This window comes from Ursus maritimus, unplaced genomic scaffold (genome assembly GCF_017311325.1).
Source record: "Ursus maritimus isolate PB19 unplaced genomic scaffold, ASM1731132v1 scaffold_14, whole genome shotgun sequence".
In the NCBI taxonomy this organism is placed as follows: domain Eukaryota; kingdom Metazoa; phylum Chordata; class Mammalia; order Carnivora; family Ursidae; genus Ursus; species Ursus maritimus.
Genome location: NW_024423786.1, coordinates 56,464,709 through 56,477,944, shown reverse-complemented (window position 1 = coordinate 56,477,944; position 13,236 = coordinate 56,464,709). Strand labels below are relative to the sequence as shown.

The window sequence follows — 13,236 nt, the reverse complement described above, 5'->3', positions numbered from 1 at the left end:
TGGTCGGGAGCACAGCACCGCCCCTCTGAGCAGCTCTCCCGGGGACACTGTGAGGCTGTGCACACTCCCCCAGTGTCTTCTCCGTGGTGCCTGCTGGCCGTCCGGCAAGGGATGAGGGTTCTCCGGACACTTTAGCTCGGATGGTTGCCGGGTGGTGATCGTCGCGTCATAACTGCCCCTACATGTTAGCTGGAATTCTAAAGGCAAAGAGCTGTGCCCTCTTCTCATTGCTCTGCTCACTCCGTGGCGTAATCGTTCTGTCCGCGTGGCGTGGGCACGTGCTTTATCCAGTGCCCGTATTGTTGGTGGCTCACGGTGCCCCAGACTTGGCCGTCCTGCATCCTCTTAACGCTTCCCTGTCACGCTTGGAGCATTTCTTTACTTCCTGCCCCTCAGATACTCCAAGCTCCTCTTATCCTTTCCCTGCTCCGGCCTCGAACCCACCAGGTCTTCAGGGAACAGGTCCCGTTGTTGGTGTGGGGCGACACCAAGCTCCGGCGCTGGCGTCCCTCGAATAGTGCCCGTGTGCGAGCCCTTCCCAGCAGACAGAGCTGGAGCGCACCCCACATGCCTGTGCTTGCTTCTGGTCCCCCACGCCCTCTGTCTCCAGGTCAGCACCCCAGAATCCATGCTGGCCCCCTGCACGTGTCACCCCTTTGTCCTTGGGAGGAGAACCGGCTTGCACCTTCCAGGACACGCCTGTCTCCGCTGCAGCCGAACACACAACTCCGCTGGGGGCACATGGAGGAAGCCAGGGCTCGGCCCTTCCTGGGAGCATGACGTGTTGAGCAGGGCAGCCTGGCCTTCACCCCCTTTCCCAGAATACTTAGGTGTTCCCCGCCTCATTCAGGCAGTTTGTCATTGTTCTGTTCTTCTTTAAAGTTTTTAAATACACACACAACCAGAGTCACCATCGTAACCGGTCTTCTAAGCCGCACAGCTCCGCGGCTTGCAGCTCACTCACCCTGTCCTGCAGCCCCCGGCTCCAGAACTTTCCATCTCGCACACAGAGACCGCTATCCCAGGAAGCGGATCTCCCACCCCTGCCTCAGTGGCTGGGACCCAGTGGCTGGGACCCAGTCTCCCAGAGACCCCGGGAGGGTGTGATGCAGGGGCATTGTGGACTCCAGAGACGGGTGCTCTGGGGCAGACGCACTGCAGGGTGAGCCCTGGGGACCGCGGTGGATAGCACAGAGCGGGGCGGCATGGAGTGCTCCGGCTGGGGGTGGGCACCTCACTGCTTGTCCTCACCCTGGGCCTTCCTGTCCTTGAGCTGAGAAATCATGTGGGCGGTGGGACCCGTGTGGTCACATCACACTGGATGAACCCTTTGGCCTCACAGCTACCTAATGCTCCCTGCTCCCCACCATTCCCCAGGCTCCGATGCCCTCCCGCAGCCTCAGACCTGCTCCCATGTCCCTGCTCAAGCCTTGCCTGACCCGCCTCCCATCTGTCTGTGCACTTAACCTGTGTCTGGCCTCCTCCAAGATGGCCAGGACCCTAGTGCCCAGCTGAGCGCGGTGCGTGGCGGACGGGGACACCCACAGCCTGAGTGGGGGGGGGGACATCCACAGCCTGGCGCGGGGGTGGGAAGTGGGGGATGGGGACACCCACAGCCTGAGCGCAGGGGGTGGGGGTGAGTGGGGATGGGGGACACCCACGCCTGGACGCTGGGGGCGAGTGGGAGGACGGGGGACACCACAGCCTGGCGCAGGTGGTGCGTGCGTAGCGCTTGGGGCGGAGCCGCAGGGGGCCTGCGTAGCTGTGGCGCCGGCTGCATTCCTTGCTCCCCAGCGTCTCCTTCTGGAAGCATCTGCCACCAGGCTGTTCTGGGCCCATGTCTGCCGGGGCCGGCCTAGCTCCCCGCAGCACCTCCTGTGGGGGACCTGGGCCCCCAGACTCGGGAGTCGGGAACAGGCAGGCCGGTGGCGGGTAACCGGCTCTTCTCTGACACGCCAGGTTCGTGCTGGCCGTGGGCAGTGCGCGCCTCGACGCCATGTTCACGGGGATGGCCACCACCTCCACGGAGATCGGCTGCCCGACGGAGCCGGCCGCTTCCTGGCGCTGCTCAAGTAAGACTCTGATCTTTCACGGTGGGCGGACAGAGGGGCCTGGTGTTGTCAGACATGGAGCCCGGAGTTGAGGAAGAGGCCGGAGAGCCCCCGGCTCCCGCAAGCTTTCCAGGCCCGCCTCTGAACAGCCCCTGGAGGCCCCACCCCATTTTCAGTTTTTGTATATTTCAACTGAGGCGTAATTCACATACTGGCGGTCCACCCATTGATAGTGCCCCGTCCGTGGTTTGTACCAGTGTCCCAGGGTTGGCGACTGTCGGTGCTGCCTCATGCACACCCCGTCCCCATCACTCCCCCTCTCCGGCCCCACGAGCCTCCCGTCCGTGGAGGAGCCTGTTCTGGAGCGTGTCACACATGTGGACGCGACACGCCGTGGCCTTCTGTGTCTGGTTCCTCCGTGAGCTCGTGGGCTCGGGTCCGCCCGGGCAGCGTGTGTGCTCCCCATTCTCGCCTTTGTGGTCAACAGGGCTTGTGGAAGAAGTAAGACAGTGTAAGAACTAGTTTTTCTTCTCGAGACTCAAAATTCCGCTCAAGTGTGTTCGCATCAGAGCAGTGAGCGCCTGGGTCAGGGGCCGCCTGCTCTGAGCAGGGAAGCGCGGGCTGTGGGCTGGCTGGGCTCTTCCCCTCCGCAGAGCACAGGTCTCTCGCTCCAGAAATGCCGACGTAGTAGATCGTGGTGGGGAACTTCACAGACTGTTCAAACAGTGAAAACATCTTTTAAATGCAGAGTTTGGTTTTTCTCTTATGATTATGAAGACGGCCCTGACTCACAGAAAGAGCGAGAGAGAGAGGGAGGAAGGAAAGAGAAGGAAACAGTGGAAGTCCCAGCAAGTGTAGAGGACAGAACAAGCCACCCCCATCTGCCGTGTCCAAGGCTGTGAGCGCTGGCTGTGCCTCTGGGCCCATGACCTGCTGCCTGGGACGCTACCTCTTCTCTCCTCGCTGTCCATCACTCCTCTGCAGCGTGGGATTTTGGTCCTCGTTCTCGCCCCGTGGATGCCCGTAGTCCTTGCGTGCTGGGTCCTGTGTGCAACTGCCAGGTCTTCCCGATGACAAATAAAGCATTTCTTGGGGAACAGTCTCACCGTTTTCGTTGTCACCATGTAACTTCTCCAGATTTATCGATCCAAAGGCAGGTGGGCAGGTGCCGCTGGTGTTGTACAGAGCAGCCACAGACTCTTTTGTAAAAATACTCTCATTGACAAAAACAGCTGACAACCATGATGAGCGATCCCTTCCCGACCTACCAGGGCCACTAATATGAAAAACACAGAAAACAAAAAGAAGATAACAAAGAAGATCAGTGATGGGTGGGGACCGGGCCCTGTAGCAGGCCAGGTGGAACGCCAGGCGTAGGGCGCCTCTGCGGAGTTACATGGAGGAGGTCTCACAGCGTGACTCCAGCGGTTCCAGCAGCGCTCTGTGCGAGGATTGAGCGTAGGGGATCGTCAAAGACAGTACCTGCGTATCCCCTGTTCACAGCGGCACCACCCGCACGTGGTGTGAGGCGCGCTCCAGTGTCCGCCACACGCTAGAATGTTCACGGGACGGACCCCGGGACGCCCGGCTCAGCGGAAGCAGCCGGAGCCAGAAGGGACACATCCTGGGACCCCACTCCCAGGAGGTCCCAGAGTGAGTCTCGTCCACACAGAGAGGAGCTGGTGGTGAGAGCCAGGGCTGGGGCCGGGGCTGGGGAGTCCCAGTGCTTCCCTGGGCAACAGCGGTCTCGGGGTGTGGGAGGAGCGGAACTTCTGAGACGGAGGTGGAGAGCGTGCTGAGGACGGCGGGTGAAGCGTGCGTTCGTGCCGTGCAAACGCCTAAAACGCTTGCAGTGACACACGGGTTGCTGTGCATTGTATTTTTTAAAGTTTTATGTAAGTAATTTCTAGTCCGACGTAAACTCGAACTCATGCCCCCGAGGCCAAGAGTTCCACTGCTCGTCCAGATGAGCCAGATAGCGCCCCTTGTTGGTTAGTTTATCGTAATTTTAGTAAAATAATAGCAGAGCTTCATTAAAAACACACAAGACGGAGGCGGTCGCAGCAGTCAGGAAACCCCTGGCTTAGACTGGACTCGGGATGCTGGGGTTCCAGCCATACGGCTCCCTCCGCTGGTCTCCCGTTCCCAGCACTCCTGGGGAGCTGCCCCCTCAGAGGTTGGTGCATGCCGCCGCGCGCGTGAAGAGGCACCGCGCTCCTCGCGCCCCTGCCGGCCGGCCTGTCACAGGGTCCCCGACGCTGGCCTCGGGTGGGGCCGGGCACCGCGGGTTCGATCCCTGCTCTCCTCGGCCCAGGGTCTCCCTGACCCCACAGAGTTATAGCTGCTCATGTAAGGCTGTGTTTGGCTTCCAAGCACATTCTGGGGGCGGGGGCCCCGGACATAGACGGCCTTCCAGGCCTTGCTCTACGATGGCTCTTGCGTTCCCAATCCCACTGGCTTCCGGCTCCGTTCCATCTCTCCACCGCCTCGGCTTCTGTAAAATTGACCGGATCCCCATTCCGGTGCGGGATGGCGGTGGTCACAGTGCCCGTGCCGCTTCAAGGCTGGCGTTCCTGCTCACTGTGACCCGCCCAGAACTCCACTGAGCCCTGCAGCCTACCAGAGGCGTCCGGCCACGAAGCGCGTGGCAAGGCAATCTATGGTCCCAGGGCGGATCCCACTGCAGGTGCCTGCAGGAATCGGGGAAACATGCGTTGGTGCCCCTGTCGAGGAGTCACACCAGGAAGGAGGCGGGCTGCGATAGACCAGTTCGGTGCTGCGAGGCCTGGTCTTGCTTGGATAGTGGTTCTTTGCCAGTCATGTCTGCGGCCACAAAGGGCAACAGACTGGTTCCCAGAGGCTCCTCGGCCTGGGCTGGGGGCCGGGGCTGGGTGATGTCAATGCCAGCTCGGGTCTGACGGTCCTGATGTCCTGTCTTGGATTTCTCTACTCACTGGGACTGGGTTCGAATAGGACCCGAGACGGTCGATGACCACGCTGTACCACACAAGAAGTGACGGTGCCGCCGAGGCCCACTGGGCGTGGAGTTCCTGAAGAGAGAACCCAGAGGCGACACGCATTCATGCTGCACGAGGTGCGCGGGCGCGGCGAGTGGTGCGGAGTCTGGAGGTGGGCCAGGGCTGCCGGAGGCGGGAGGCCGGGGAGGGTGGGGTGTGGGGTGGGGTGGTGGGGTGGTGGCAGAGAACAGAAAAGAGACAGGGGCGCTGGGACCAGACGACGCACGGTGGGGGCGCGCGGAGCAAAAAGGCATGCGTCAACTTGCCCCCCAGCGTGGGGCCGGCTGGCCTCGGCGGGCCTTGGCCACGATGTCCTGGGAAGGACGCACGCCACCGCGTGACATGCAAAGACACAGTGAGAGTGGGGGGGGGGGTGAGGAAGGCACAGCCCGTAAGCAGAGACCGAGTGAATCCGACACGACGGGCGTCGGGATGAGGATCTCACTGAAGACGTCTATTTCCTGAGCTCGGGGGGCCAGTGCTCTGCAACAGGGGACAGTCATGGACAAGCGCGCACCTGCCAACGGCCTCCCCGCATACACGAAGCAGAAACTGAGTGTTGAAGGAGAAAGACAACTGACAACTGGACAACCAGACCTGGAGCTTCCGGACTGTTCTGGAAGGCCGGCCGAGCGGGGCACAGACTGCGGCCAGCCTGGAAGAGGCGGCCTCATCGACCCACCTCTGGGGGCCCTCCCCGTGCACACACAACAGTCACCAGGAGTACACAGCCCGTGCCGACATCAGCCAGAGCGCGCTCCCCAGACGGAGGAATTAAAGTGTCCGTCCACAACCAAGGGAAATCCGAGACATCCCCATGTGTTTGGGAATGAACACACGTCAGGTGCAGGAAGCAACGTGTGGCAAACGAGAAAAGATCTCAGCTGCCCTGAAAATGAAAACATGACCCGCCACGGGGAAAGAGGAGCTGTTAGAAGCAAACGTCGTGAATCCACGAGGCGAAGCCCGGGAATCAGCGAGGGGAGCTTCTGCCTCAGGCGTCCAGACAGTGGGGAGCAAACCCAACCCAAGGAGAGAAGGAAGCTGACGGGACAGCGAGACCTCGTGAGCCTGGCCACGGGGGCACACAGAACCCGCTGCCCACGGAAGAGACGCAGGCCGCTGAAACCAGCAGCGAAGCCGGGAACATCGCTGCGGACGCTCGAGAAGAGGAACGACTTTCAGAACAGTTTCATGCCAACACATTAGAACAGCTGAGACAAAGGGATGATGTCCTGGGAAGACGCAAACCGCAGGAGACTCCCGAAGGAGAAGCTTGGAACACACGCAAGCACAGGTGAACGGGCCCCTGAGACCTCTCCCCGGAGGGAAGCCCCCCAAACATTTCAGAAGGGACGGTGACTGCGGGCAGACTCTCCCAGAAGACGGAGGAGGAGGGAGGAGCGCAGCCGCGAGGCCAGCACCGCGGGGGCCGATGGCATGGACGCACTGGAAAAGCAGGCTGGTGCTTTCCTTTTTTTTTTTTTTTTTTTTAAGATTTTTATCTATTTATTTGAAAGAGAGAGATTGAGCACAAGCAGGGGGAGCAGCAAAGGGAGAGGGAGAAGCAGGTTCCCCGCTGAGCAGGGGGCCCCTTGGGAGCTCAATGCGGGGCTCGATCCCAGGACCCCGGGATCATGAGCTGAGCCGAAGGCAGACAGACGCTTAACGACTGAGCCGCCCAGGCTGGCGCTTTCTTAAACTGTTGAATGTCAGAGTTACCCCCGAATTCCAAGGGTCTGCTCCCAGGTACTTCTCCAGGAGGAAAGGAACCGCGTCTGCATGGACTCGAGCGCCAGCGCGCACAGCAGCGTCACTCACAGTAGCGCAGGAACCGACACGGCCGCCCGGCAGCTGGTGAACGGACCCACCGCGGCCCGTCCCTGCGGCGGGATTCAGAGACCGCCCGAATTACTTTAGTGATCACCGTAACTGAGCCGGGGTGCCTGGGTGGCTCAGTCAGTTAAGCCTCGGACTCTTGATTTTGGCTCAGGTCATGGTCTCAGGGTCGTGAGACCCATGTCGGGCTGCGCACTGAGCGTGAAGCCTGCATGGGATTCTCCCTCTCCCTCTGCCCCTCCCCCAACAAATAGATAAATAAAAGTAAAATTAAAAAAAGGTAACCGGGCTGTAGCCGACCCTCGAACAGCGCGGGTCCACACACACACGCAGTTTCTCAGTCAAGGCAGCACGGGGACCGCAAACGCCCTTTCTCCTCCTAGGATTCTCTGTATTCTAAGAACACAGCACATGACAGATAAAGCACGCCAACCACGTGTTAACCCACTGCGCGTGTAACCGTGAGGCTCGCGGCCCACTAGGCTATCAGTGGGTGAGGTGTGAGGGTGGAAAGTACGCGTGGATTTTTGGCTGTGCGGGAGGCCGGCACCCCAACCCCCCGTGGTTCAAGGGTCGAGTGTACGAATACACGCAACAGCGTGGATGAATCCCAAAAACGTTTTAAAATTTTTTTAATTTAAAGATTTTATTTGAGACAGAGAGAGAGAAAGAGAGAGCACGAGCAGGGGGAGTGGGAGAGGGAGACGCACGCTGCCCGATGAGCAGAGAGCCTGACGCAGGACTCGATCCCGAGACCCCTGGATCATGCCCTGAGCCGAAGGCAGACGCTTCACCCACCGAGCCACCCAGGGCCCCTCAAACACTTTCAAGAAGCCAGACTGAAGACGACATGCTGTCTCACTATGACTACGTGAAATTTCTAAGAACAGCAGAACCGGACAGCCAGGCCGCTGACGGCAGCAAGTGCGCAGGACGGCCCCTGGGGTGGCGGCCACACGGCCACGCACACCTTCTCCGTAGACACTCGTCAGTCCGCACAGACCCGACTCAGGAAAGGGGCTTGGGACCCACACCTCACGAAAACTCTCCACAAGCACGAACCGAGAGACATGTGAGAGAAGCTATTGGAAACCAGCATCCGTGGCCCCGTTTGTTGAGGAAAAGCAAAGACACCTCGCTCTCTCCTCCGTTGTGGAGCAACGTCCCGGGATCAGAAGGGCAGTAAGAAGGCGCCTGCGGGGCTCTGCCGGTCCCGCGTCTGCCTTCCGCTCAGGTCATGATCCAGGGTCCGGGATCAAGTCCCGCATCGGGCTCCCTGCTCGGCAGGGAGTCTGCTTCTCCCTCTGCCCCTCCCCTGGCTTGTGCTCTCTCTCTCTCAGATAAATAAATATTTTTTAAAAATTAAAGACTGAACTCCTCAGTTGCAACAGCTATGTTTCAAACGCTCAGGAGCAACGTGCAGCTAGCGATGGACCGTGCAAATCTAGAACATTCCCACCATCATAGGAAAGTCTACCGGACGGTGCCAGAGCACAGAATCCATGGAACAATTATTAACATGAGCAAGCATCTGGACAGAAACTGTGCAAATCAGATAGAAATAAATATGCAAAAAACATATAGCTTCCCAGCAAGAACCAGCTGGAAAAATATAATGAAGATTATTCACAAGAGAGAAGGGAAAAAAAGTGAGCAAGAATCAGCAATACAGGTGCAAAAGCTGTATGTAGAAAACCACAAAACTGTCCTAGGAACACAAAAACCACCCTGAACAGATGGAGAGATATCACGCTCCCAGATCCGCACCCTGACCTTCGCTCTCCCCAGCCTGGTGTCGCTGGGGGGGGACCCGTCCTCCCAGTAAACGCCTTCAGCACATGACAAGCTGATTCTAGAGACCCTAAGGAACCATGAGTCTGCCCAGGGGCCGGCCAACCACTTGCTTCTGCAAATAAAGTTTTATTGGGACATGGCCGTGCTCATTCACTGATGGGCTGTCCACACCTGCTCCATCCTGGGGGCAGAATTAAGTCCGGGGAACAGAGGCTGCGTGGCCATTTACCTAAGTTGGCTGATGCCGGGCTGGACTGTCGGCTGCACAGGGACAGGGATGCTTCCCACTAGCACCATGTGTCTGATGCAGTGGGTGACCGATGCCCGAAGGGTAAATGTGAGACCCCTGAGGAAGTCTTGACAAGGAATAAACTTGGGAACATGGGCCCCAGCAGCTCTCAAGACCGACTGTGAAGCCACAGTCATCACACGTTCTCTTACGCAGAACACGATTGACCGATGAAATGAGACCCCAGACAGACAGACTGCCCCCAGCTGGCCTTCGCTGTGCCCCATCTTCCGTGATGAACGAGCACGGATGTCTAAGATACGGATTCTGTGCGAGCGTCCAGCGTTCACAGAGGGGCTGCCCCACCCCGGAGACACGCAGCATTGCCTCAGAGCCAGCGGCAAGGGAACGCAGACGTCTGCTTCAGGCAGCGTGGGTGCCGTGCAGTTACTGAGCACCTACTGTATGCCAGGCCTTCTCCCGGGGCCCGGGAGGCAGCAGGGAAGGAGAGGAGCAGGCCAACAGCCCACGATGGAGGCGCCGTCGTCAGGAGGTTAGAAGGAAAAAGTGAGGGGAAAACAGTGCAGGATGAAGGCCAAGCAGAGCCCCCGGACGAGGGGCCAGGGCCCACTCCTCAGCCTACACGGATGCCGGCCCTCCTGTCCCTGCCCAGGTCAGCCTGTGCCCGGAGCCCATGCCCACCCGAGCCCAGGGCCCCTGCTGGGGGGGGGGGGAGGGGGCAGTTGGCCGTGTTCTGGTGCTGACTCCTCTCTCTGCCCCGGGACAGCACCTGGGGTCCCACGTGGCATCTGGTCACCTCCTTAGGTGTCCCTAGTGCGTGGCAGTATCTTCACCTTTCCTTGTTCCCCGTGACCCTGACAGCCTCCAGGACGTCCCCGATCTGGGTTTGTCAGGTGCCTTCCTGGGGTCAGTCTGGAGCTCTCGGTTTCCCAGACTGATCTAGCTGGGTACCACGCGCTGGGCAACTCCCGACCACAGTTCATCCTCCCCCAGCCTGGAGGCCCGAAGTCCCAGATCGAGGTGTGGCAGGGCCCTCACTTGGGAGGCGCCAGGGGAGGGCCCACCTGCCTCTTCCAGCTCTGCGGGGCCCCGGGGCACCCTGGCCTGTGGCCGCAGCATGCCAGTGCCTGCCTCCATGGTCACATGGGGCTTCTCCTCTGTCTCCCCGCCGTGTCTCTTGTAAGGACACTCGTCACTGGGTTTAGAGCCCACCAGATAACGCAGGATGACCTCGAGACCCTGAACTTAACCACATCTGCAAAGACCCTTTTTCCAAATAAGTTTCCACTCACAGGTACCAGGGACTGGCATGTGGACACACCTTTTGGGGGGCCACCATTCAACCCACAACACTGGGGTTATGGGTTTGGGGAGGACACACGGAGGCGAGGTGCCCTTCTGGTCCCGTTCCATCAGGGGTCCCTGATGGCTGCTCGACATCACGCTGAAGTTGACCTTGGCCCCTGGCTCGGGTGGGGTATGCCAGGTATCCCCACGGTCGGGTGACCATCACTTCCTGGGACCTGGGCCTGGGCGGGGAGCAGCTGCACACACCAGCCCCAGCCAGGCTCCGGGACGAGGCCCACCTCCTCCACACTCATCCCGGACTCAGCCTCTGTTCCACCACGGCCTCGGGCTACTTGCCTCTCGCCCTGGATTAAATCTCCACCTATATTTAAGCTCACCTGGGCCACCGTGACAAGCACTTGGTTGGGTCACCAACTCAATCCTGCCAAAAGGCCTGGGGTGGAGTCAGTCCCAGTTCACAGGTGGGGAAACTGAGGCACAGAAAGCCCAGGGCTACTTGCTGGGCAGTCATCACCTGACCACTGCAGGTAAAATTTCACCAGTGTGTACAAAATCACAACCCAAAGGCTGAAAAGAAAGAAAAAGAACTAGAATCTTCTATCAGTAAAGCCCAAATAGTGGGGCATCAATGCCAGGGCAAATGGGACAAGAAAAGTGCCATCATCCTGACCCAGACCCTGTCTGGACATCAAACATACACGCTCAGGGAGTCTTGGGGCCCGGGGACGACCGACGCCTGCAGGGACCAGCGGAAGCCAAGCTCCCGGCAAGGCAGAGAACCACCCTGGGGACTCGGGACTCGTGTGGCAGGCCACTGGTGTGAGAAGCCACGGGTCCAGTGGGTGAAGGTGAATGTCGGAATGGAGGCATGTATCCCCTGTGCCCAGAAGAGCCTCATCCCAGACCCCACTTTCAGGGTGACTTCTCACAGCCATTCCTAAGCACCACCCCCCTCTCCCATCCACAGCCCCCCAGGCTGCCCCATCCTCTCCCACTGCTCTGTTCCCACATGCTGCAGACCCCAGACCCACATGGCCTCTGGCCGTCTCTCCACCAGGTGTCTCGGCCCTGGACGCGTCCCTGCCACACTTGTCCTTCCCTAGGATGCTGGAGCCGGAGCCCCCCACTCTCCCTCCCCTAGCAAGCTGCCTCCTGCAGCCTCCACCCACAGCCAGGCCCCCTTCAAAGCAGACTGTTCCTCTGCCCACAGTGCCCCCGGCCCCTGCTGCCTACCCAGGCCCTCTGGTCTCCAGGTCTCCCCCCTTCCCCATCCTGCTCAGCACCACCGGCTCGGGGTACGGATCCCTGTCATCTCCTCTCAGGGCCCTGTATCTTCCTCCTGCTCTCAGAGAACCTAAGTATCTTGCCGGGCTGACCCTCCTACCAGAGCCCTTGCTCCCAGCCACCCGCTGCCCTGCCATTCTCCTGAGCCCCAACAGCACCACACCCCTCCCCCCACTTCTCTGGGGGTCCCCACGCCCACCTCCCTCAACCCTTCTTCACCACCGACAGCCACGCACAATCGAGTACATGTCCTAAGGTTAGTGGTGCCCGGGGAGGGGGGGGGCGCTCGCTCCCCTGAAGCAGAAACCCTGAGGTCCCTCTCCCCCCTCCCTGTGGGGTTTCCAGCTGCATCCACCTGGCCCCCTCCCCAAAGGGCTTGGGTCAGGCAGGCGGGAGTCCTGCAGCCTCACCTTGCTCTTCCATGTGTTCCCTGCGGCTTGGTGAGGGAAGGGCCAGCTTTAAAGGCCACCGGGCTGAGCACTCATTTAGAAGCACGGATGGGCATGAGGCCGGGAGGGAGGGGGCGCTTCTGGGAGGGACCCGCACACGGATCAGTCCCCCTACTCCAGGCCTGGGTGGGGGTGAGGCACACGTGGCTGCACACACACAGGGGAGGGAGGAGCCACAGGAGGTCCTGGGGACCCAACCACAGGCCTGGAACCTTCTGCACACAGGAATCTAGACCCAGGTGTGCATAAATAACCAAGAAAAAGCCAGAAAGAAACATCCCAAAGGCACAGGTTAAATAAAGGCCACATGTCAGAAAGGCAGGGAGGACTGCTCACGGCAGGCTGCGGAACATTCCAGGCCAGGGGCAAGAACCCCCCCCAGTCCCCTTGCCCCCATGAAGCCCTCCCAGGGAGCCCCAAACCCCCAGCTCCCTGGAGTACAAGGGGGAGCAGAGTCCGAGAGACCAGGAATGGACATCAGTCCCACCCTGCCCGGGAGTCTGGGGGCTGCACCCTGGAGACTGGCAGGGGGGCCGGACTAGGGCCAACAATGCCCCCTTTTTCAGAGAGAAAGCCTGGAGGCCGGGGCGGATATGGGGCTGGGGTGTCACAGAACTGGGATCACTGAGGGGTTATGTGGTTTAGGCGTCTCGGCTCTTGGGTTCAAGAGGCGGGGGTCTGGTGGGGGCCTGGGGATCACCACCGGGGAAGGATGGGGCACTTGGTGCAGGAGGTCACGGGGGCAGGATGGTGGGGGTGGCTGTGCCTGGAGATCCTGGACTGGGCGGCAGGGTTGGGCATCATGAAGCCAGCAGTCCGCTGGGGGGTGGAGAGGTGGGGGTCCCAAGGCCAGGGTATGGCTAGTATCAGAGGCCTGAGGGGTGGATGCGGGCCTGGCGGGGTCCCGGGGGCCTGAGGGGTGGCGGGTTCCCGGAGCGGTTGGGTCCTGGGGATGGCAGGGCCCGGGCCCGGGGCCGGGGTGGGGGGCGGCGGATCCCAGGGCCGGGGGACGGCGGGGTCGGAGGACGGCGGGGTCCCGGGGCGGCGGCCCACCTGTGCGCGGGGATGCGCTGAGCGCCGAGCCCCTTGCCCACCAGGAAGTGCACGTCGCAGAGCACCTCGTTGTTGAAGAGGAAGGCGAAGCGCTCCTTCAGCGTGGGCTTGGTGGCCTGCCAGTTGTAGACGGGCTCGCGCAGCAGCGCCGCCGCCCCCGGCTCCTCGGCCGCCCGCTCCCCGCCCGCCGC

At 60.8% G+C, this 13,236-nt stretch overlaps 1 protein-coding gene across 1 annotated transcript in view; it reads right to left on the bottom strand.

Moving 5' to 3' along the window:
- Nucleotides 1-13,236, bottom strand: part of BTBD2 (BTB domain containing 2) — a 28,358-nt gene that overhangs the window by 12,166 nt on the left and 2,956 nt on the right. Inside the window, 1 exon segment of the mRNA XM_040628301.1 lies at nucleotides 13,046-13,231. Coding sequence (XP_040484235.1) covers nucleotides 13,046-13,231 — 186 coding nt within the window.